This window comes from Somniosus microcephalus, chromosome 17 (genome assembly GCF_052327205.1).
Source record: "Somniosus microcephalus isolate GS21.2 chromosome 17, FLI_Smic_1.0, whole genome shotgun sequence".
In the NCBI taxonomy this organism is placed as follows: Eukaryota; Metazoa; Chordata; class Chondrichthyes; order Squaliformes; family Somniosidae; genus Somniosus; species Somniosus microcephalus.
In genome coordinates this window covers 37,485,392-37,509,488 of record NC_141003.1, presented here as the reverse complement: position 1 = coordinate 37,509,488, position 24,097 = coordinate 37,485,392, and the positions used below count along the sequence as shown (strand labels likewise).

Here is a 24,097-nt window from a genome sequence, read left to right as displayed (position 1 = left end):
GAATTTCTAGGCCTTGATCTTTTAAAAAAAATTCCTGGGATGTGGGCGTCGCTGGCAAGGCCAACATTTATTGTCCATCCCTAGTAGCGCTAGTAGAAGATTGGCTAAAAATCCTACTTTTAGAAACTACGCTGGCATCATGTGAACTCTCATCAAAGCGCAAGTTGTGTATTTCCACAGCTTACACTATAGTTTTAAAAATCCATGATTTCGTAAATGAATAAAATACCTGTACAATAATGAAGCAGTTGGACTCCATACAAATCATCAATCACATTTTCTCATGCTGTTGCAGTTGAACAATGGCCACCTACCTGTAATTCTCTTCAGTTTTTCTTCCAGATCTTTTGCCAGTTTAGTAGCCTCTTGTTGTAGTTGTTCTGCTTTTTGTTTTCCATCAGTTGGAATCTCCTTTACTTTTAGTTTGCTTAATTTTACATAAGTCTCATTCAATTTTTGAAATTCCTTCAATAATCAAAACATAAATATGTCTTCAAACTAATCAGATAATTTACAGGTAAAAAGAAAAATCTATTAGTCAAGAAAAAACATTATAATGGTTTAATACCATAGATCAATAGAACAATGAGACTATTCAGGCCCCAGTCAGCCCAAGGTGTCTGTGCTGGTCATTACTAGAGCAATCCAAAGCTAATCCCACAGCTCTCTTCTCTATTTATACCCTTATATTTACCTTTGTTACAAATATTGATTGATTTTTCCCCCAAAATGCAATGGTCTCTCTAACTGTGGCCTAACCATTGCCTTGTACAAATTTATTATTACCCCTTTCATTAAACCTAAACCTTTACTTCCCCATTATTTGTATAAGCCCAGATCTAGGTTAGAAGTCAGGAGGTGGTTCTTTTCCCAGAGAATAGTGGATCTCTGGAACAGGCCGCCTGCTTGTGCGGTGGATGCGGTTTTCCTAAATTCCTTCATGCGACAGCTGGACCTCTTTCTGGCTGGGGTAGAGATCATCTCATACAAAAGGTAGGTACTGCATAGAATTAATGGGACCAGAGTGATCTGCTGACTAGTTTTGATCGCCTAGGGGAGTCAGAGGGGAATTTCCCGGATTTTCTTCCCCCAAATTGGCCTGGATTTTAACTAGTTTTTCACCTCTCCCAGGAGATCACATGGTTTTAGGTGGTGTGGAGAGTTTATTGTGATACACAAGGGTATTGATATTAACCACCCGCATGATGGACGGTAAAGGGTTAAAATTAAAAATTAGGGGCCCGCATCCCCAATCTATCGCATATGCGGCAGCCGCCATTTTTATGGTAGCGGGTAGCCTGCCGTGCATGTGTCGCATCTTGGAGTTGTAGGACACTTCATTACAATATCTGTATCAGGCTCTCGCAGTGCAGTTGGGAGCATGATTTAAATTTAACAGTTGCCAGCCGGGTTTCCCAAGACTCGGGAAATCCGGCAGCTAAATGAAGACGGGAGCAGCTGGAGCAGAAGTGCACCCCGCGACCCCTCTTGCAAACCTTTGGACTCCTTTCTGCCGATCGCAGCCCCTCCTCGCTCTGCTGGGATCGGCTGACCATCCCCCCACTCCCTACTCCAAGCCCTGATCTGTCACTCCCTCTCGAATGTCGGGCTCCAACCCTCCCCCCCCACTCCCCACCCACTGCACCAAGCACTGCTCTTTCCCGATTTCTGGGGACAATCCCTGGCTGTGGCCTTCTGCCGCTGGCTTTCTTGCCCGGCAGCCAGCCAGTCTGTCAATCTGGCCAGCTGCCGGGAAAGAAATCGAAGAAAAAAATGATAATGAGTTTCTGTGTTAAATTCGGCAGCACCTCCATTTCCCCAGGATTTCCAGCTCACTCCCCCTACTATCCCCCCAACCCACCTCTCTGTAAATATCGGGGCCAAGGTATCACAATTATGTGGGACTGGCTGGGCTGCCCAGAGGGTCTTTTCCTGTCCATCATTGTTCGTATGTTCGTAACTAGCTTTCTATCCATAGTGCTACATAACTCTGTGGAAACCCCACAACTGAGGAAAGTCTAGGCCTTTACATCTGGCAGAAAACAAGAGACCTGCTTCCCATTGGTCTGGCTTGAACCATGGCCCCAGAGGTGAAAATACAATGTGCCATCCTGCTGTACCAACGGGTTTGCACCAAGAGATGTTGGCCCTGAATTTGCGGTGGGTATGACAGCGTGGTACCGCCTTTGAAATTGACCGCAAATTTGGGATTTCCGCACGCGCTCACGTGCTAAATCTCGAATTTGCAAGTTCCAAATAGACAGATGATCCGCTGTGACTTTCAAGTCTTCAGTGAAATCAAAAAGTTGGGCTAATTGTCCACCTACTGCACATCAATTACGCTAGAAAATTTTACGGCTGGTGCAAACAGGCGCAGGAGCTTGTTTGCACAGTGTAAGGGGGGGGGGATGAGAAATTTGTATAATAATTAAAAATGAACACGTAAAAGAACCTACCAGACAGCTGTAGAGACTCAGTTTGAGGGATGAGATCATTTAAATTTTTTAATTCTTGCAAATAACTGTACTTACTCCAAAGTATCCCCTGTGCTTTTTAAAGCCAAGTACTGTACTTGTCAAATAAATCTAATTAGTATCACTGTTTAATTTACATGTTCTTTGATGTTGAGTTGAAGTGTGTCCTGATTGGCTAGTGAAAGGAGCAGCGCCCCACGTGATCCCAGGTATGCTTACACACAACGGTGCGCCCCGGGATCCATGGGCCATTACGCTGCGCACAACTCCACAGCATTTCACAGCAAGTTTTTGCTTGGGGCTTCGCATGAGGTAAGTGTGGATTTTCAGGGCCGTTAATTGTTGGGTACATTCAACAACAACAACAACAACTTGTATTTATATAGCACCTTTAACATAGTAAAACATCCCAAGGCGCTGCACAGGAGTATTTTAAGACAAAAAATTTGATACCGATCCACATAAGGATAAATTAGGGCAGATGACCAAAAGCTTGGTCTAAGAGGTAGATTTTAAGGAGCGTCTTAAAGGAGGAAAGAGAGATACAAAGGCAGAGAGGTTTAGGCAGGGAATTCCAGAGCTTAGGGCGTAGGCAACAGAAGGCACGGCCACCAAAGGTTGAGCAATTATAATCAGGGATGCTCAAGAGGGCTGAATTAGAGGAGCGCAGATATCTCGGGGGGGGTGGTGTGGGGTGGAAGGAGATTACAGAGATAGGGAGGGGCGAGGCCATGGAGGGATTTGAAAACAAGGATGAGAATTTTGCTGCTACACCAACTAGTAGTTGAAATAATAAACATCATTGTTAGTTTTTACTCACAGTATTACATAGTACTTACAGCACGGAACCAGGCCATATGGCCCAACATATCCGGTGTTCATGCTCCACTCAAGCCTCCATCCACCTCTCTTCATCTAACCCCATCAACATATCTTTCTATTACTTTCTCCCTCATGTGTTTATCTAGCTTGCCCTTACATGCATCAATCCAAGTCGCCTCAACTACTCCCTGTAGGAAGCATGGGATTTAGCAAATACTTATAATTTTATTATAAGTATTATAATTTTACAAAGATAAGATTAAAATAATTACTTGTTCAGCTTCCTCAGCGTGAGTCTTTGCTTTGTTCGCTTCTTCCAGTGCCTTTGCAGACGATATCTTGTTGTTATGAGTCTTGTTTTTCAGTTCTTCAATTCCATTTTGTAAATTTGTTAGATTGTTCATTAAATGCATGAGATTGTCAGAAATTGACTTGGTTTTCTCATTAAGCTGTTGAGAAGAGGTTACAATATGAAAGGCTAAACATTTTAAGACGAGAAAAATTGCAAATTAGTGATCTTTCACCGACTAGCATGAGTTTCAATATTCAATGAAATTCTAATTAAAACACAATTTGAAGAGGCGTATGGCAACGCTAGGGCTGATAACACAAAAGCATAGCTTAGAGAATTTAACAGAGAAGCAAAAGGATTTGAAATGCTCAAAGAGGGTATGACAAAATACTGGCAGGTAATAAAAGGGAAATAATAAAGGATTTTATAAACACAAAATGTAAAAGAATAGTTTTAAAAAAGGGTTGAGCTGATTGGAAATGAAAAATGACATCTTATGCAGGATGAAGGAACGACAGATACTATGGTCGGGATTTTACTAACCTCGGCGGGTCCGTGGCAGGCGATGTCAGTGGTGGGTCCCGACCCCACTGCTGGCTCCATCCCGCTGTCTGAAATTAATTTCCCTTGATTGGGCTTGTTAAGCTCGCCCAGTGCATTTCCCAGTCCAATTAGAGGAAGCGGGTCTGGTGACGTCATTTGATGACGTGTCATCAGCCGGTTTCCTAAAAGGGGCCATGGCCAACTTTATTTTGACATTTGTGCTGTCAGTGTTCTGCAACATTGAGGTGCTGCAAACACTGACAATCACTGCACAAAGGTGCATGGCTGCAACCAGGCTCTCCCATGACTCCCTCCATATGCTTATGGAGGGAGTCACAGCACGCAGGGAGGTCCTCTTCCCTTCCCATGGGCGGAAGAGACCTCCCCTGGAGATCAACACAGCCTGGTTGCACATTGCACAGGAGGACACAAGCAGGGATGTGGTCAGGAGGACCTGGGTGCAGTGGTGCAAACCTTTCAATGATCTCAGTAGATCACTAAATGTTAGTACAAAGCCACACTCAACGCCATCCTGCTGTGCCTCTCATCACATCCCCATCACTCTGCCTTCCCTACCCTACTCCTGCACATTCTTACTCACACCAACTTACCTTACACCTCCACCCATCCCTCTCTATCTACATTATCACTTCCCCATCTCACTAGCCACCCCTCACACTCGCCCTCATCCTAGTGCAATCATACCAACTAACAACACAGAAGGGTAGGCAATTGGGCGTTTTATGCAATGTTCATGTAAAGTTTCTGTTAATGTGGTGTCAAACTGATGCGTTATCAATTACTCAAAAGACTGAGGTTAAGCGAGTAACTAACAGGCTTTTATTAACAAGAGAATGAAGGTGTGCCTCGAGTGGTCGACCAGTCCAGAATACAGAGGGACTGTGGAGCAGTCACCTTTATACCTGGACTCGTGGGAGGAGTCAGCCGAGGCATGTACAGACATGTGCACAGTGGAATACAAACAGTGGTTTACCACATTCACCCCTTGTTTAAAAATGAGTCCGGCGGGCTGAAGTGTATTAAAAGTTTGTGTATTGGAGTCTCTCCGGAGGTCTTGTCTGCCGCTGTGATTGACGTGGCGACGGCAGGGGTAGTGAAGCTTCCGGCGTTGAGTCCCGCGTAGGCTGGGGCACTGGTGTGTAGTCCTCGTGGGTGTCGAGCGGGTCGCGGGGCCCAGGCGTGCTGTCTGCTGGGGTTGGATATTGGATCGTGGGGGGGGGGTGGTAGTGGGTAGTGGGTTACTGGGGCCCCCGAGGGTGTGAGGTCTCGTATGGAGACTGTGTCCTCCCGCCCGTCCGGGTACGTAATGTAAGCGTACTGGGGGTTGGTGTGGAGGAGGTCGACCCTCTCGACCAGGGGGTCCGTTTTATGGGTCCTCACGTGTCTTCTCAGTAGGACCGGCCCTGGGGACATCAGCCATGGTGGTAGCGATGTCCCCAATGTGGACTTCCTTGGGAAGACAAACATTTTCTCATGAGGGGTGGCGTTAGTGGCAGTGCAGAGCAGTGACCGAATAGAGTGGAGCGCATCGGGGAGCACATCCTGCCAGCGGGAGGTCGGAAGGCCCCTAGACTTTAAGGCTAGCAGGGCGGCCTTCCAAACTGTCGCATTCTCTCTTTCCACCTGTCCGTTCCCCCGGGGGTTGTAACTGGTGGTCCTGCTTGTGGCGATACCCCTAGCGAGCAGGTACTGGCGGAGTTCGTCGCTCATAAACGATGAGCCCCGGTCGCTATGGATATAGCTGGGGAAACCGAACAGGGTGAAGAGGTCGTTTAGACATTTAATGACCGTGGTACTGGTCATGTCCGGGCAGGGGATGGCGAACGGGAAACGGGAGTACTCATCAATAATGTTGAGGAAGTACACATTACGGTCGGAGGAGGGGAGAGGCCCTTTAAAATCAACGCTCAGGCGCTCGAAGGGGCGAGCGGCTTTTATCAGGTGAGCCCTGTCTGGTCTATAAAAGTGCGGTTTGCACTCAGCGCAGACTTGGCAGTTCCTGGTCATGGTCCTGACCTCCTCAATGGAGTAAGGCAGGTTGCGGGCCTTGATGAAGTGGAAGAACCTGGTGACCCCCGGGTGGCAGAGGTCATTGTGGAGGGCCCGCAGTCTATCGATCTGTGCGCTGGCGCAGGTGCCACGCGATAGAGCATCCGGGGGTTCATTGAGCTACCCGGGCCGGTACAAGATCTCGTAATTGTAGGTGGAAAGTTCGATTCTCCACCTCAAGATCTTGTCGTTTTTGATTTTGCCCCTCTGCTTGTTGTTAAACATAAAAGCAACTGAACGCTGGTCAGTGAGCAGGGTAAATCGTTTTCCGGCCAGGTAGTGCCTCCAATGACGCACAGCCTCCACAATAGCCTGGGCCTCCTTCTCAACAACGGAGTGTCTGGTCTCCGGGCCCTGGAGGGTTCGTGAAAAGAAGGCCACGGGTCTCCCCGCCTGATTAAGGGTAGCGGCCAGGGCAAAGTCGGACACGTCGCTTTCCACCTGGAAGGGGATGGATTCGTCCACTGCGTGCATGGTGGCTTTGGCAATGTCTTCCTTGATACGGTGGAAGGCTAAGCGGGCCTCTGCGGTCAAGGGAAAAGAGGTGGACTTGATCAGCGGACGGGCCTTGTCCGCATAGTAGGGGACCCACTGGGCGTAATAGGAGAAAAACCCTAGGCACCTCTTCAGGGCCTTGAGGCAGTGGGGCAGTGGGAGTTCCATAAGGGGATGCATCCAGTCGGGGTCGGGACCGATGACTCCGTGTTCCACAACACAGCCAAGGATGGCGAGGCAGGTTGTGCGGAATATGCACTTCTCCTTGTTATACGTCAGGTTCAGGAGTTGGGCGGTGCAGAGGAATTTTTTGAGGTTTGCGTCATGGTCCTGCAAGTCATGGCCGCAGATGGTCACATTGTCCAGATATGGGAGAGTGGCCTGCAACGCATTTTGATCGACCATCCGGTCCATCTCCCTTTGGAAGACGGAGACCCCGTTGGTGACGCCAAAGGGAACCCTAAGGAAGTGGTAGAGGCGGCCGCTTGCCTCAAAGGCAGTATACTGGCGGTCCTCAGGGCGGATAGGGAGCTGGTGGTACGCTGATTTCAGGTCAATGGTCGAGAAGACGCGGTACTGCGCGATCTGGTTGACCATATCAGCTATGCGGGGGAGTGGGTAAGCGTCCAGCAGGGTGTAGCGATTTATTGTCTGGCTGTAGTCGATGACCAGGCGCTGCTTCTCACCGGTCTTAACGACCACAACCTGGGCTCGCCAGGGGCTGGTGCTGCCCTCAATAATCCCCTCCTTCAGGAGCCGCTCCACTTCGGTTTTAATGAAAACCCTGTCCCCGGCACTGTATCGCCTGCTCTTTGTGGCGATGGGCTTACAGTCGGGGGTGAGGTTAGCAAACAGTGGGGGGGGGGGGGGGTGACTCTGAGTGTGGAGAGGTTGCACCTGGTGCGCGGTGGGCAATTTGGAAGCTGCTGGCTGCGGACTGTGAGTGGGGGGAGGGGTCCACCGTACGCCATCGTAACACTTTTAAGGTGGCACTGAAAATCTAACCCCAGTAGGACGGCAGCGCAAAGGTGGGGCAGGACCAGAAGTTTAAAATTATCGTACACAGTCCCGTCTACTAAGAGTGTCACCACGCAGTAGCCGCCAATGTCCGCCGACTGGGACTCGGAGGCCATAGAAATCCGCTGGTGCGCAGGCAGGACTGGGAGAGAGCAACGCCGCACCGTGTCGGGGTGGATGAAGCTCTCCGTGCCCCCAGAGTCAAAAAGGCAGATTGTTTCGTGACCATTTACCTTAATGTCCATTGTGGACCGGGCCAGTTGGTGCGGTCTCGCTTGGTCCAGCGTAACGGAGGCCAGCGTAGGGGTTGGTGTGTCGTTGCGGGTATCAGATGAGGCGGTGTTGGGGGCCAAGATGGCGGCTGGCGTCCAAGATGGCGGCGTCCATGATCCCCATGTGGCTGGAGGCGTCCAAAATGACTGCTGTTCCGGTGGTTCGCACATGGCTGGGGAGGCCCAAGATGGCGGCTCGCACGGCCCACACGCGGCGCTGCTGGGGTTCGGGGTGGCTTTGGCCCTGCAGACGCTGGCGTAGTGTCCCTTCTTCCCGCAGCCCGAGCAGATCGCATTTTTCGCCGGGCAGCGCGCTCTGGGGTGTTTGGCCTGGCCACAGAAGTAGCATTTCTGGCCTTGGGACACTGCTGCGGTAGTTGGGCCGTTGCTGGGATGTGGCTGGGGTGGCACAGCGCTATGAGACGGTCCTACCATGTCCCAGGCTGTCGTTCCCCGTGGCGTCCACGGTGCAGAGGAGTAGGCATCCATGCCCCGGTAGGCTGCGTCCAATGATAGTGCGAGTTCAGAGGCCTTGTTGAGGTCGAGGTCACTCTGCTCCAACAGTCGCTGTCGGGTGTAATTGGACCTGTGGCCCGCCACAAAAGCGTCCCGGATAAGTTCCTCTGTGTACACGGCGGCCTTTACATCCTTACAACCACAGGCCCGGCCAAGCACAGACAGTGCCTGAAGGTATTCCTTGGTCGATTCCCCAGGTTGTTGTTTACGACTCCCCAGGAGGTGCCTGGCGTACACCTCGTTCACTGGGCGCGTGTACTGGTCCTTGAGGAGCTTGAGAGCAGCCGTGTACGAGGTCGCGTCCTGGATGACCGAGTACGCTCGGTGGTTCACTTTGGAGATCAGGACATCCAGTTTGTCCTCATCCGATTTGACCGTTGCAGCGGAGGCGATCAGGAATTTTTCAAAGCACTTAAGCCAGTGAGCAAACTTGGTGGATGCGTCCGCCTCCCGATGGTCTAAGTCCAGGCATGCTGGTGTGAGGATCTTCTCCATTATAAAAAATCTTGTTAATAAAATTGATGCGCTATCAATTACTCAAAAGACTGAGGTTAAGCGAGTAACTAACAGGCTTTTATTAACAAGAGAATGAAGGTGTGCCTCGAGTGGTCGACCAGTCCAGAATACAGAGGGACTGTGGAGCAGTCACCTTTATACCTGGACTCGTGGGAGGAGTCAGCCGAGGCATGTACAGACATGTACACAGTGGAATACAAACAGTGGTTTACCACAAAACATTGAAACCTTTATTTTCAACACTTTGCGTTCTTGGACAGGTTTGTGTGCACCTTTGGAAGTGGCTTAGTGAGTTGCAGTGAATGGTGAGACATAACGGTACCCCCTGCAATGGTGATGAGTGTGAAAGGAATAGCTTGGGCATTGTAGGGATGCATTATGATGTCGGCATGTGGTGATGCCAACCTGACGCATCATGTGGCAACCTGGGTGTACAGCGTCAAGTGAAGTAAATCTGACCGTGGTGAGGCCATCCCTGGCCTCCCAGGCAGCAATGTGGTCGGGTGCTGATGCCCTGTGTCCTGTGCAGCATCAGGTGATTGTGGAGAAGGTTGGTGGTGTTGTTGGTGCTGGTGTTAGGGCTGATCGTGGTGGGATTCTGAGGACCAAGGTGAGAGAGTATAAAGGGCACTCATGCTGATGCAATAGATGGCAGGTTGACAGAAGCGATCTGTCAATGGTGGGAGAGGTAATGAGGTCAGACTGGATGGAGACTTGTGTAAAGACTTGCAGCATGGTGAATCTGTTGCGGAAATGCAGTGAGGAATAGCTTGTGGCTGAGGGAAGATATCTCTGTAAGATGGGAGCTTTTACTGTACATTTGAAGCTGTCAGCTCAACAGCTGATTCAGTGGCCACTGAACTCCCGCCTGAGCTTGACAGACGTGGTCCATGACCAGTGTGGACCCCGTGGGCCAGCTGTCAAATGCTAAAGGTGAGCTGAAATTCATTTTTAAGTGGCTCTAAACAAGCCACTAATGACCTGAATTGGGCCTGCCGCTGCGTGTCGGGTCGCTCAGCGCTGACAGACCCGACATTGGGAAAGGCGCATTGCGGTGGGTTCACAGTGGGGTCCCGACCCGCTGGGGGAAAAAAAATCACTTTCCCTCCCGACCAGCCACCGATCGCACCTGCTGACCCCCCGCAAAATTCCGGCTATCATGAGTATTTTGGTAATAACAACAGAAAATGCTGGAAAAACTCAGCAGGCCAGGCAACATCCGTGGAGAGAAAATTGAGTCGATGTTTCGGGTGAAAACCCTTTGTCAAGACTAAAGAAGCACAGGGAATGAAATAGATTAAGAGGCCAGGCTGGGAGAGAACAAAAGAGAAGAAGAGACATTAAGAGGTATTCAAAACGAGACAAGATGGTGATGGGACTAGTGGAGACAAAAGACGGCTCTAGATTAGGTGTGAAATGCGCTGGCAGAATGGGAGGCAGCTGCCATGTGGGAGAGAGAAAAAAAAAGAAAGGTGGTGGGGGGGCGGCGGGGAGGAAAGGCCAAAACAAAGGTGTGGATAAAAAATATAAGTGAAAATGTAATAGGGGCCGAGGTTATGATCTGAAATTGTTGAACTCGATATTGAGTCCGGAAGACTGCAAAGTGCCTAATCGGAAGATGAGGTGCTGTTCCTCGAGTTTACGGTGAGCTTCCGTGGAACAATGCAAGAGGCCGAGGACGGTGACGTCCGAGTGGGAATGGTGCGGTGAATTAAAATGACAGGCGACCGGAAGCTCGGGGTCACCCTTACGGACTGAACGGAGGTGTTCCGCAAAGTGGTCACCCAATCTGCGTTTGGTCTCCCCGATGTAGAGGATTGAGTATTTTGGTTCCGTTTTCAAAGAAGTGTATGGAAGTGAAAGGGTATAAGAGGAGTGGTGCAGCAACTAGATAGAATAACTACAGGGAAGAAATATTGAAAACAATTGGTGGAACTCGATGTGGAAAGGACACTGAGCCTGATGGCATACATTGTAGAATTCTGAGGGACGTCAGAGAAGAAATAGGGGAGGCTCTGGCCATAATCTTTCAAACATCCTTGGGTGTGGAATTTATGCCAGAGGACTAGAGGGTTGCCAATGTAACATCTATGTTCACAAAGGCTAAACCGGTTAAAAAATGATCTATATATAAAAAAAAAATCAAAATTTTAAACTGAAGTGAGGGGAGGGGATTGATAGAATTGGTGTGTAACCACACCGTAAATGCATTCAAAAAGAATACGTTTAGATATTGCTACACTTAGTGACCCGAGCAATGATTCATCTGAGGTCTATATTAATCTACACAGTTCTTTCAGAAATATGAAAAATTATGAACTGCAGAAATATGTTTAACTCCTGTGCTGGGAGAGGTCATCTCCCGACACCCATCTGCCTTATTAGAAAATGCATCTATCAAACTTGCCGTTATGGGATCATTGTGTGAAGCTAGGAACCCCTAATGTAAAATGAATCCTTTGAACCGTAAAACAAAATTGGAAACTATAGACTATATTTAAAAAAAAAACTGGTAATATACACAAACAAGATGACACTATTGGGATTCAGTTCATGGTTCATAATATCATTTGAATACTTTGAGAGTGCCGCAGCTTTTAATCAGAATCTTAACCAAGTGGTACTCTGTCATCTCTATCGTCTGTTGTAATCCGTCCAAACTATAACTTCTGATTTGAAAATAGAAGGAAAAGCTGTTGTATACTTTGATATTATACATTGGGACTAAGACGTATTAAAGATTACCTGGCATGTTGATAAAGAAACCAAACATCTTCCCGTGAATACAGGTATATGGATTTTAATGTTATAAATTAAACTTTTAATTAGATTTGAAATCCTTCCTATTTACCTGTGAAATCTTAGTCTGGGTATTATTTAGGTTATTGGTGATCGTCTTCATTGTGTCTGTGACTTCTTTTTGGACTTCTTTAACTTTGTCCATGTCTTTCTGTAGTTCCTTTGGGCTTGGGATCTCTTGAGCCGCTTTCCTAAGAATTCACATAAAATTTACTGTAGTACTGATGTACCATGGAAAGTTAATACACAGTGAGACCGTTCAAATGTAAACAGATTCATGTCTGACTGCTAATGTTAAAACAATGCTGTGCAGGATCTTGTATTCAGATGGAATTGTATCATTGACAAGACAATTGCACATATCTGTTAAACTCAATCATTATGTGGTCCTGGGGTAGATTGTGCATTAGTTGGGTGGTGTGTTATTAGTACCCACCTGACCATTTGTGTGCTGACTCCATCAAATCTTGTAGAATTTGCTTCATTTACATGGCGTGAGTGAGTTCCTGCCCCATATTGGGCCTGTGGTTGGGAACTTGGCAAAGGGAAATCACATGTAAGCTGCTCTTAATGCCTTGCTAAAAGGAGCGATGGGTAAATTTAAAGGCTGCTAATATTTTTAATGTATGATTCAGCCTTTTCAAAGGCTGTTTGAGCAACAAAGATGATTGGTGACATTATCCATAGGCATGCAGTAACTTTCACATGTATGTTGACAGCACACAGCTCTACCTCTGCACCACCCTCAATAACATGATCATTTCTGTGCTGTCAGACTGTTTGTTGTGGATGCGTCAGAACTTCCTTCAAATCCACACTGGGAAGAATAAAGCCAACTTATCACCTACCATCGAAAACTCAGTACCTTTGCTTCATTTACATCCCCTCCCCAGCTGGTCACTCAGGGTGAGCCAGACGATGTGCACTGATGGTGTCCCAGCCAATCCTGAGCTTCCATATCCACAATATCACTGCCTCTTTCTTTTCCTCATCCTCGTTGCCACTAAAATCTTTGTGCACATTAACATTACCTCCATACTTCTCTGTGCTTTCCTTATCTGCCTCTCGATTTTCACTGTATACAAATTGCAACTTGTCCTAATCTCCGCTGCCCAAAACCTGTCCTACACTAATTCAGTTTGCTTATGACACCCATCCTCGTAGACCTCTATTGACTCCATATCCCCAAATCTTGATTGCCGTTTACAAATTTCTTCCTGGCTCCACCCCACTGTACCACTACAACCCCCTCCAGCCCTGTATCCTAGCCACTGCTCTTTGGTCCATCAGTTCTGATGTCCTGTGCATCTCCCCCCCACCCCCGCCTCCCTGGCAACCTACCACCCATGGCAGAACTTTCAGCTATCCCAACCCTACTCTTTGGAGCTCTCTCACCTCTGCATTACTGCTTCTCCCTGTGTCTTTAAATGCCTCCTAATTGCCTATAATTTTGGTCATGTTTTCAGTCATCCCTCCTAACTCTTCTACTATCACTTAGAATCCATTTCTGCTCTGTAAAGCACCTTAGGGCAATTCCTACATTAAAGTGACTATTTTAATGCAATTGTTGCTTTTGGTGTTGACATACTTTAGCCACTGTGGCTACGAGATGATGCACAATTTTCTAGACACTACGGCCTAGAAATTCAGTGCCCTTAGCACCGATTTTGCGGCGCTAGAGGGCCTAGCGCTGCAATTGGCGCCGGTTCCTAAATTGCCTGGGGCCCTTCCGCGGCGGTAGACCGGTAGCGCTGCGCCGGCACCGATGACGTCATCGGTGTGCGCAGCGTCCCGGTTGCCGTGGTAACCCGGCCCCAAGCCGAAATTCAGTTGCGGCCGCCTCGCCAGTGGCAGCCGCAACTAAGACTCCGGCAAACAAGTGTTGCCGGAGTCTGCGCCGGCGCTTTAAGGAGGCGCGGCGGCCGGCCGCTTTCCTGCCGGCCGCCTGGCCGCAGCTCCCTCCCCGGACTTCTCCCCCCCCCCCCCCCCCCCCCGGAACAGATGCAAGCCCGGCACTTGTCCGAGGTGCCGGGCTCATTTTTGCAGAGATTTGCGCGGGCCGCGGCCGGGTGCAGGCAGCTCCTCCTTAACGGAAGGAGGAGGCCTGCACTTCCCGAGCCTGCCGCACCGCAGCGGGTGCCGCAGCGCCGGAATAGCGCCGCAATGCGGCGCGTTGCGCCAGTTTTCAGGCGCTAAAACCCTTCAGTAGCGCCGGCAGCCGTTTGGGCGCGGCGCTACTGAATTTTTGGCGCGCGCAAAGGGACTTAGCGCCGGCGCTAACTTCCGGCGCTAAAGCCCTGGCGCAGCGCAAACTCAATTTCTAGGCCTACACATCTACCTAACTTTGTTGATGGGACAACAAGGTACCTTTAACAAGGGCTACAATAAGTAATATTTTCTGTTTTTCATGGACCACACTTGCAAAGAATTTAGTGTACACAAGTTTGATTATGTGATAGCTAAGTAACGTGCGATCATAAACATACAAATCCTTTGGTCTACATTTTTCTGGCAATAGTTAAGGTTCTGATGCATGTTTCAACAACTTAGGGAATATGTAATTGGTTTGCAGCAGAGGAATATTCTAAATAAAAAAAGTGAAGACTGTCAGCAGTAGGTTACAGAATAATAATTAACCATGCAGATTATTTAAATAGAACACTACATACTCAGCTTTCATTGCACGTTTCAAAAGCGTCTTTGCTTCTTGAGAGCGGTTGTTCAGTCTATCCACTTCTTTATCAATGTCTTTAATTTCAGAAAGAATGTCCTGAATTTGTTTGCTTTTGTTCTTCACTTCCTCGGGAGTAATGGGTATCTTGATGGAAAGAACATCGTTTGCTATTTTTTCAAGGTCCTCAGAAGAAACACTGTCGGCTTGAATTGGAGGAGAAAGTGTAAAAACTTAAGATACCTTTGCAAAAGAAATATAACGGACACATTTCTCAAACAATCTGAGGTACTGTAGAATCTTCATTTTTGTGGTAGTGAGCTGTCACTGCTTGTATTGAATGGCTAGTTTGGCAGAAGCTGTATTTTTGGTGTAATTACCATAAACTCTTATTTTCTGTCGTGAATTAAACAGTGCTGATGTACTATTGTGCAATGACTGAAACACCAAATATTATAGGGCCTGCCTGCCTAAAATAAGGCAATTCACAAATTTCCAAACTAGATATGTGCACCCTTGGGAACAGAGTTTAATACTTTCCACTCCTCCCTCGAACACAAAAAGCACAGAAGAATAAAGTACCATTTAGCCCATTAAGCCCTTTCCTTTCACAACTATGTACAATCGAATTATAGGCTCTACTCGTCCCACTTAATCTTCAGAGGGAAGGTTGGCTAACTTTCCCCAGCCCCTGCCCAAGGGTAAATCAAAACTCCAGAATAGCTGCATCATCTAGTCAGTCCAGAACAGTTGCCTTCCTTAGTGTGACATGTCTAAGGCTGCAGCCGCTCAGGAACTATAATTTTCTTTCCAGCATTTGATTATCTCTGTAATTATTCTTTTTTTCCCCCATCAAATTCAGCTTGTTCTTTTTCCTCGCCAATTTTTCTGCTCCAATTTTTGCTTTTTCCTCTCCTCCCTTGACTGCTTGTCTGTTTCCTGGGGTACAGTTCCACAGGTGCCAGTTGCCCTGTGATACCAAATGAGTCTTTTCAGGATCCAATGGGAAGAAAATACAATGAAGGTGGCAACAGGCAAGGAACCGGACTAAGTACCTGTGAGAAACTCTTTCACTTTTCTGATGACAGCTTTGGTTTCTTGCTTTTCCTTTTCAAGTTCATCCTTAGTTTTAGCTACCTTATCTGATAATTTGGTTGCCTTGTCCTTAGTTTCTTGTGTCATATTTCTGATAAAATCAATCTGGAAAAAAAAAAGGCAGGCTAGTTTACTAGTGCACAAAGTTAAATCCATTCTTGACATAAACAATCTAGTTGGACAAGAAGATAGTCATTATTAACTTGAAACTGTAAGACATAGTTGTACCTTGTTTATTGTATTCTGCAGTTTTTCGAGGAGATGGTTCATCTGATCTCTTGTTTCTTTAGCTCGGGTGTTCACATCATTTGCCACAGACAGAGCTCCGTTACAGTATGGGCCGCCACATATTTTATTTCCAAAATTGTCACGACATAAAGCTCCTCCACATGGATCTTCATTACAGGATAAGTTTCCTTGTGCTCCACAAATCTACAAAAGTCAATTAGAAAAAATAATTTAAAAAATGATATACAACATGGCAAATTAAAATAATGCTGCACTGAATATGTTTGTTGGTTGTTCGAAACAGAACGTCACAAAAATTCATTCTGGTTATTTCTAAGAAGGTCTAGTAATATGTAAGGCAAATATATTATATTAGTCCAATATCGGGAGGATCTCAAACTTAATGCAGGCAATCCACTCCTATTCAGTAGCAAATCCTAAAGGAGCAGTTCTCTGCATTTTTTTTTAATTGCATGGCTTAAAGGTACTGTTTACTCTTATTTTCTTTAATTTGTAATTGAAATGTTATCTTGGAATAGTATAGCCTTGATCAATCTCATTAGATTTGAGACCTTTTAGAGTCAGAACACTAACAAGAACGGTAAGACTATTGTGTCTTGTGTCTATTGCTGTACATTAAGGTACCTGGGAAATTAAGTCATGTTGCATAAGACCAGCAACAAACAGTTACTGTATCGGCAACTGCTCCCAATTGGAGAATGGTCTAATGTTGAGAAGAATTACATTTTTTAGTTCTCTTGGCAGTGATACTCTATTACCACAATTCTACCTGTAGAAAGCCAGGATTTCTGCTGTTTAGGGTTAAAGGCTTTTGAGAAAGTTCCACACAAAAGGCTATTAGTTAAATTTAAAGCTGTGGGGATTCAGGGTAAACCTTGGGAATGGTTGAGAAAGTGGCTGAAGGGTAGGAATCAATGAATACACATTAGAGGATTTAAATCGGACGGGGGAAATACTGAGCGGAGTGCCTCAGGACTTGGTCTTGAGATCACTATTGTTTCTAATTTACATAAAAGACCTGGATTCAGAAACCCATTACAAAGTGGTCAAACTTACATATGATACCAAACTAGGAGGTACAGTGGAATTGGAAAAGGAAGTTCAGAAACTACAGAATAAGTTGGGCAAAATATGTAAGTGGGCAGAACAATGTTGGATGAAATTTAATGCAGACATTATGCAAAGTGTTGCACATAAGATGGAAAAATAAGCGACACACGTACTCCAGGAATGGTGTTGAAATAACTAAGGATGAAGCTTAAAGAGACCTAGGATTGTTAGTGGACTCAACATGAAACATGTCCAACCAATGCAGAGCAGCGAATCAACAAAGCTGATAGAATGTTGAACTACATAGCCAAAACAGTTGAACATAAGTCATTTCTGAGAATTGCTTTATTCAAACTTAAACTGGAGCGGTTCAGGTCGCCAAAATACAAGGGAGACATTCAAGCACCAGTGGCAATGCAGAGAAGAGGCACAAGACTAATCCCCTGCGTTAAAGGTCTGAGCTGTGAGAAAAAAAATGGAGAAACTTTTGTTCTTCAGCCTGGAAAGGAGCTGACTGAAAAATTATGTTGTAGAGGCAAGTAAGATTCAAGGGTATGACAAAAGTAAAGTGAGAATATTACTTTAAATAGCGGGAATGAAACAAAGGGACACTATTCAACCAGTAAAGTTCATTTCGGGACTAATATCAGGAAATTCTTCTTCTCAGAAAGACTGAGCAACACTTGGAATGGACTTCCAGATAGAGCAGTGGAGAAAAGAAATGAAGATAGGACTTGCATTTATATAGCAACTTTCACAATCTCAGGATGTTTCAAAGCGCTTCACTGCCAATGAAGTACTTTTGAAGTGTAGTCACTCTTATAATGCAGGTAAATGCAGCAGTCAGTTTTCCCAACAGCAAAGTCCAACAAACAGCAATGAAATAAATGACCAGAAAATATGTTTTTTTTCTCATTAAGTGATGTAGAAGAATCCTGTAGATAACACATACTGCAGTCACAGTATGCTGGTGTTTTAAGGTGGATACTGAGTTCACTGTTTTTGTCCTGGATGGTATCGATATTATTGAATGTTGTTCTGACTGCACCCATCCAGTGAGTATTCAATCAGACTCCTGATTTGATCTTTGTAGATGGTGGAGAGGTTTTGAGGGGTCAGAAGGTGAGTCACTCATCCCAAGGTATCCATATTCTACCATGTTCTTGTAATCGCGTTGTTGATATGTCTGGTACAGTTAAAATTCTCAACAATGGTGACACCAAGATGTTGACAGTGGGGAAATGCAGCTGTGGTTGTGCCATTGAAGGTTATTGGAGATGGTATTGCCTGTCAGTTATCAGCTCAAGCCTGGTGTTGTCCAGGTCCTGCACTAGGCTGGCAGGGGCTAATTCATTATCAGAGGAGTTATGACTGGAGCTGAACACTGTGGAATTATCAGTGACCAGCCTTACTTGAGACCTTAGCCCTGATTTTAACGCCCCGCACCCGACAAGAATGGGGCATGTGGGGGGTTAAAATCGCACTCAGTTCGGGCTACTCACCATTTTTACTGGTGCGATTCAGGGAGCATGTCAGGTCCTCACCCCAGGCAGGTGAAAGCCTAATTGAAATGTAAAAGTTGGGATCTGATGATGTCATTCAGAACCCAACACCATTTTACCATGTTTTCAGTGAGATCAGCACCTGGTACTGACCTCACCAGCAACCACAGGAGCCAAGAAGCAGCAGGCCTAGAAGAGGGCCAGAAAGAAAGGTAAATTCATTAAAAAAAAAAAAAGTTTCCCTGAGAGCCAGGAGGAGCAGGAGTGCTCCTCCGGGCCCCAAAATGAAACCGAGGACCTCCGCTACCCTGGGCTTGGCTCCCCCAACCACCCCGCCCCCCCACCCCCCAACCTAATCTCCTCCGGAACCTCCCCCTAGATTTTACCTTTTCTGTGGATCTTGGCAGCGGCCCCCCCCGCCTGATCCCACCTGCTGGTGCCGCATCATTGATGCTGGGTTCAAGCAGAAGTCAGACCTAATTTATTTAAATGATGCCCGGGAGTTAGAATGGCCCAGGCCTCACGTCGGCAAGCTGGGGCCCCTCACCCCCAGTTAAAATCGCCGAAACCCTTCAGCAGTCTACCCTCAACCTTGATGACTGATGGCAAAATGCTTGGAAGAACTGTGACATACCAAATGGATTCCTTATAGGGGACCCCACAGTACAACCTGAAGGATCAAACCTTCCTCGCAAACAGTGGACAACCATCAACCGCCTCAGAACCGGTCATGCTAGATGCTGCCACCTTCTCCATAGATGGAAGATTAAAGCACCCCCATCATGCGACTGTGGAGCTCCTGATCAGACCCTGGAGCACATCATTGCGCACTGCCCTCAGAGGAAATTTGCAGGCAGCCTACAAGATATCCACGCTGTTACACCGAAGCTTCAGCCTCGGTATTTGACTTAGATATTGACATTTAATATGTTTTTTGCTACTGCCATATGGAAGAAGAGAAGTTAAAATCGAGACTCTTATGATAGAGGGAAGGTCATTGGTGAAGCAGTTGAAGGTCATTGGCCGTGGATGCTGCCCTGAGACACTCCTGCAGCTGTGTCCTGTGCCTGCGATCAATGGCCACTGACAACCATGACCATCTTCCTGTGTATCAGATATGACTTCAGCCACTGGAGGGTTTTCCCTTTGACCCCTATTGACTTCAGACTTTCTAGGACTCCTTGATGCTGTACTTGGAGGATGCTGTCTCTGGCATTCAACTCGTGTCCATATCAGGATCTAGGCTGTGATGAGATCTGGAGCCAAGTGGTTCTGGCAGAATCCGAACTGAGCATAATTGTCTGAGAAGCAGACAGCTGTTGGATTTGTGTAATTCTGGCTAAGTTACCTTTGCAGATTAATGTGACTGAAGCATATTGAAGAATGTAGCATTTTGTGACAAAATGGATACCTTAATCTTATACACTTTGAATAGTACACTCTTGAACAATCCAACTAGATTTGAGACCTTTAAGAGTTAGGTATAACAATAACAGTATATAAGAGTCAGGATGCATGGCAGAAGAGGATTCAAAGGAGACACTTTTGCACAACGAATAATTTGACCATTATGACTGGATATTTTGAGACCGTGGCTCATACTAGTACACTTGATACAGATGGAACAGAACTGATTATGATGAGATCATTATTTCATTACCACTAATAAAGACCACTAGTGAATAGTAAAAGAATGTCAAAGGTTACTCTAAGATTTCAAAATTAAAAAAAAAGAATGGAACAAGAAAAGCCTATTCATCCAAACAAGTTTATTCCTTTCACAGACCATGTATAAGTTGTATACATGATGTATAAAAGGGAGATTAGAACAATGTCTGGGAACTTGAAGTATCCATTTAAAGAAAGCTTAAACTTTAGTTCAGAAATCTCAAAAGTTTGTCAGATAGAGGAATGGAGTGTGGAGAATGGAGTTTGAAGGAAGCTGCCTTTGGAGAATGTTACACATTTTACAATAATACTGCACATGACCACCTGAAAAGCATCAGGTGTTCTGCAGCATGAGACAAAAGCCCCCATTTTGAATGGGGGCAGGAGTCACGAGGACGGGGGACCATTTTAACTGCCCGATGGTCTGATTTCTGGGCTGGTTAGAATTGGTCCTAAAACATAAATATGGGCCATCTATTTGTTCTTATTACTATAGTGTGCTGGTGTATTAGTTGAGAATGGATGGTTAATGGTAAGGCTTGTTATAGAATCATAGAATGATACAGCACAGAAGGAGGCCATTCGGCCCATTATGCCTGTGCTGGCTCTTTGGAAAGGCTATCCAATTAGTCCCACACCCCTGCTTTTTCCCCATAGCCCTGAAAATGTTTTCCCTTCAAGTATTTATCCAATTCCCTTTTGAAAGTTACTATTGAATCTGCTTTCAAGCATTCAGTGCATTCCAGATCACAACAACTCACTGCATAAAATTTTCTTCCTTCATGTTGCCTCTGGTGCTTTTGCCAATCTCTAAATCTATGTCCTCTGGTTACCGACCCTTCTGCCACAGTTTCCTCCTCTATCAGAACTGATTTTGAACACCACTATCAAATCTCTTCTTAATCTTCTCTGCTCTTAAGGAGAACAATCCCAGCTTCTCCAGTCTCTCCACATAACTGAAGTCCCTCGTCCTTGGTACCATTCTAGTAAATCTCTTCTGCACCCTCTCCAAGGCCTTGACATCCTTCCTAAAGTGTGGTGCCCAGAATTTAACACAATACTCTACTGAAGCCTAAGCAATATTTTATAAAGATTTATCATAACTTCCTTGCTTTTGTATTCTCTGCCTCTATTAATAAAGCCAAGGATCCCACATGCTTTTTTTTAACAGCCTTCTCAACTTGTCCTGCCACCTTCAAAGATTTGTGTACGTACACCCCAGGCCCCTCTGTTCCTGTATGCCATTTAAAATTGTACCCTTTAGTTTATATTGCCTCTCCTCATTCTTCCTACCCAAATGTATCACTTCGCACTTCTCTGTGTTAAATTTAATCTGCCACGTGTCTGCCCATTATGTAGGTTAAAATCTACATATCTTCACTATCTTTAATATGTTGGGCCGTATTTTCCGATCGGAGGCTTCCCGCGTGCGGAGGCCTCCGATCTGGAAAAAATGTACACATTTACCAGAGGGCTCCCGAGGTGCATTTTGTTCCGATGCTGGGCCTCTCCAACTCTAAGTGCGCAGGGCCCAGGTATCCCGGGGCGCATGAGGTTCGCAAGCGTCCCTGGGATCACGTGGGCCATGGGGAGCCAATCAAAGAAGGGAATCTCCTTTCATACACTTGACAGATAGACCTGTCAAATATATGAATGGAGTTCACCTCAAAAACACTTTAAAACATTAAATAAATTTTTTTTTTAAATCACGTTTTTAAAATGAGTTGAAATTACAATAAATTAAATATTTTAAACAAATATTTAAAGTTTTTTACGGGGCTAAAAATAAACTTACCTTTTTTAAAAGTATTTTTAAATGATAAATCAGTGAAAATATATATATATAAAAAAAAAAATTTCAACCCTTATCCTGGTAAAAGCAGGCCTTGCACCTGCTTTTACCAGGCGTAAGATTTCTAAGGGTTTTCTGCGGGCGGAGGGTCTCCAAAAAGCGGAACTATCCACCCGCAGAGGCCCTTCTCCAGGGCAGCCAGAGGATCTGTCAAGACCATTCTTAACAGATCGGAAATGCCAGTTTTCAGCGCATGCGCAGTGCATGCCTGAAACCGGCATTTCCAATGTCCCTACGGGTGGGTACACAGCGCGTACCCACCCATAGGGATCGGAATATCTGGCCCATTGTGTTTAGAGTTCACCCTGGAATTTTCAATGTTTTTTGGCATGTTAGACAGGCTCACTATTAATAAGTCTGTAATTAATCTAATTCTTTTTAATATATATATTTCTACATCCTTAAATTATTGTTAACCAGACAGCCTACATTTCCTTGAAATAGTTTTAATAGATGCAGGACTCACCTTATTATTTACAATACTCAAATCCAATAGTTTTGTCTTTTTCTTTAGTGCATACATTTCATCTCTATCAATCAACTCTGTTTCCTTTAACAAGGCTGTTGCCTTTTCTCTTGTAGTTTTTGAGTTGTTCAGCACTTCTGAGTCATTCACTTTCTGTTGAGAGGCTTCTGAATTCTGGTAGTGCATTTTAATATCTTCCAAGCTACCTGCCAACAAAAGGAAAATAATTGTACAATTATTCCTTGAACTGAATGTAATCTTTGACTACAAATTTAATCGCTATTGTAAAGTACGACAGAAGAAAGGTCTGAACACTTTGTTGAGTGAACTGAATTATTTTAATATAAGCTATTGGTCTATACTACTGCACCCCTCACAGGGTTATGTTACTGTGTATTTTATCTCAATGAAGCATTTAACTACGACTGGACTTCCCAAAGTTCTAGTGCCCATAAATGTAGATTCTTTTCACTCCACATGCTATCTCCTAATCAATCAGTTGGGCTTTAAGTGGTCTCTTGCATATAAGTGACTGTCTCTGATCATGTTTTTGCTGGTTTCCTGGAGTCAGGAGACATGAATATATCTCACAAAGAAACAGGTCAAATTGACAGCTTTGTATTAAGGGAAAGATCTGGATTGCTTAGATCGTTTCCCAATAAATTCATTACATGCTAATTTGGGTCAATAGGAAGAGTTTGTGTGTGACACAAAGACTCCCAAAGTCCGGGGAAAAAATGCAAGTCCATAAATCACCAGGTCTCCAGCGCCATTATTTTTTAACCTGAGTGGCAGTAGTGTGAAGAACGGCTTAAATGCATCGAATGCGCGATTGCTGTTAATCTTCATGGGGCGAGCTATGATAATTACCTTCTTACATAGAAAGTACAGCACAGAAACAGGCCATTCAGCCCAACTGGTCTATGCCGGTGTTTATGCTTCGCACGAGCCTCCTCCCACCCTACTTCATCTCACCCTATCTGCATATCCTTCTATTCCTTTCTCCCTCATGTACATATCTAGCTTCCCTTTAAATGCATCATATGGTTGTTTTCGGCAAGGGGTAACATCCAAGTGGCTCAAAAGTCCCAGAAAATGATGTTGTGGCGTAAGTAACGTTGTAAGTCACTCACATCATAATTTCCTGGAAAATCTGTGGTGGAATAATGATGTACACCGTAGATGGGTCATTACTGGTGCAAGTTTTCAGCAAATTCAGGGGCATAATGGTACATGCATTATAAATGGCTAGTTCTAAATGAGGTGTTTATAGTTCTTTTCTATGGAGTGATTTGAGATTAACTTCAACACTTACTGAAATTAAGGCCCCGATATTTCCGGGGCAGGAGTGGGGGCGCATGTTTATGGGGGCAGCCTGGAAATGCCGGGAACGCGGAATTTAACAGAATTTAATGAAGAATGGGTGAGGTATAGTAGAACAATGCTAATCCAAATTGTTTGACAATGAACTAGCTGCATTCAGGGGAACGAATCCTAACGATCGTCTACATAAAAATGGTAAGTTACTTATCACAGTCACCATCCTGAATGATGCTGCTGCTGGCCCCTGAGATCCCCAATCTTTGAGCCCTAGCCCTGACCTCTGATGTTCCTTCCCTCCTGTCCTCGACCACCAGGCCCCCCCGAACACTGATCTCCCCCCTCCCCCAATACCCCTGACCTCCATGCCCCCCGACCCCGATCTTCCCCCGCCCCGAGACCCCCGAC

General features: G+C 45.6%; 1 protein-coding gene across 1 annotated transcript in view; it reads right to left on the bottom strand.

Annotated features, from left to right (window-relative positions):
* Positions 1–24,097, bottom strand: part of lamb4 (laminin, beta 4) — a 123,002-nt gene that overhangs the window by 6,169 nt on the left and 92,736 nt on the right. The window contains exons 27-33 of the mRNA XM_086010937.1: positions 22,370–22,575; positions 15,811–16,014; positions 15,543–15,687; positions 14,486–14,693; positions 11,869–12,007; positions 3,569–3,745; positions 315–465 (exon numbers count right to left, since the gene is read on the bottom strand). Coding sequence (XP_085867063.1) covers positions 315–465; positions 3,569–3,745; positions 11,869–12,007; positions 14,486–14,693; positions 15,543–15,687; positions 15,811–16,014; positions 22,370–22,575 — 1,230 coding nt within the window. The remainder of the gene's footprint in view (positions 1–314; positions 466–3,568; positions 3,746–11,868; positions 12,008–14,485; positions 14,694–15,542; positions 15,688–15,810; positions 16,015–22,369; positions 22,576–24,097) is intronic.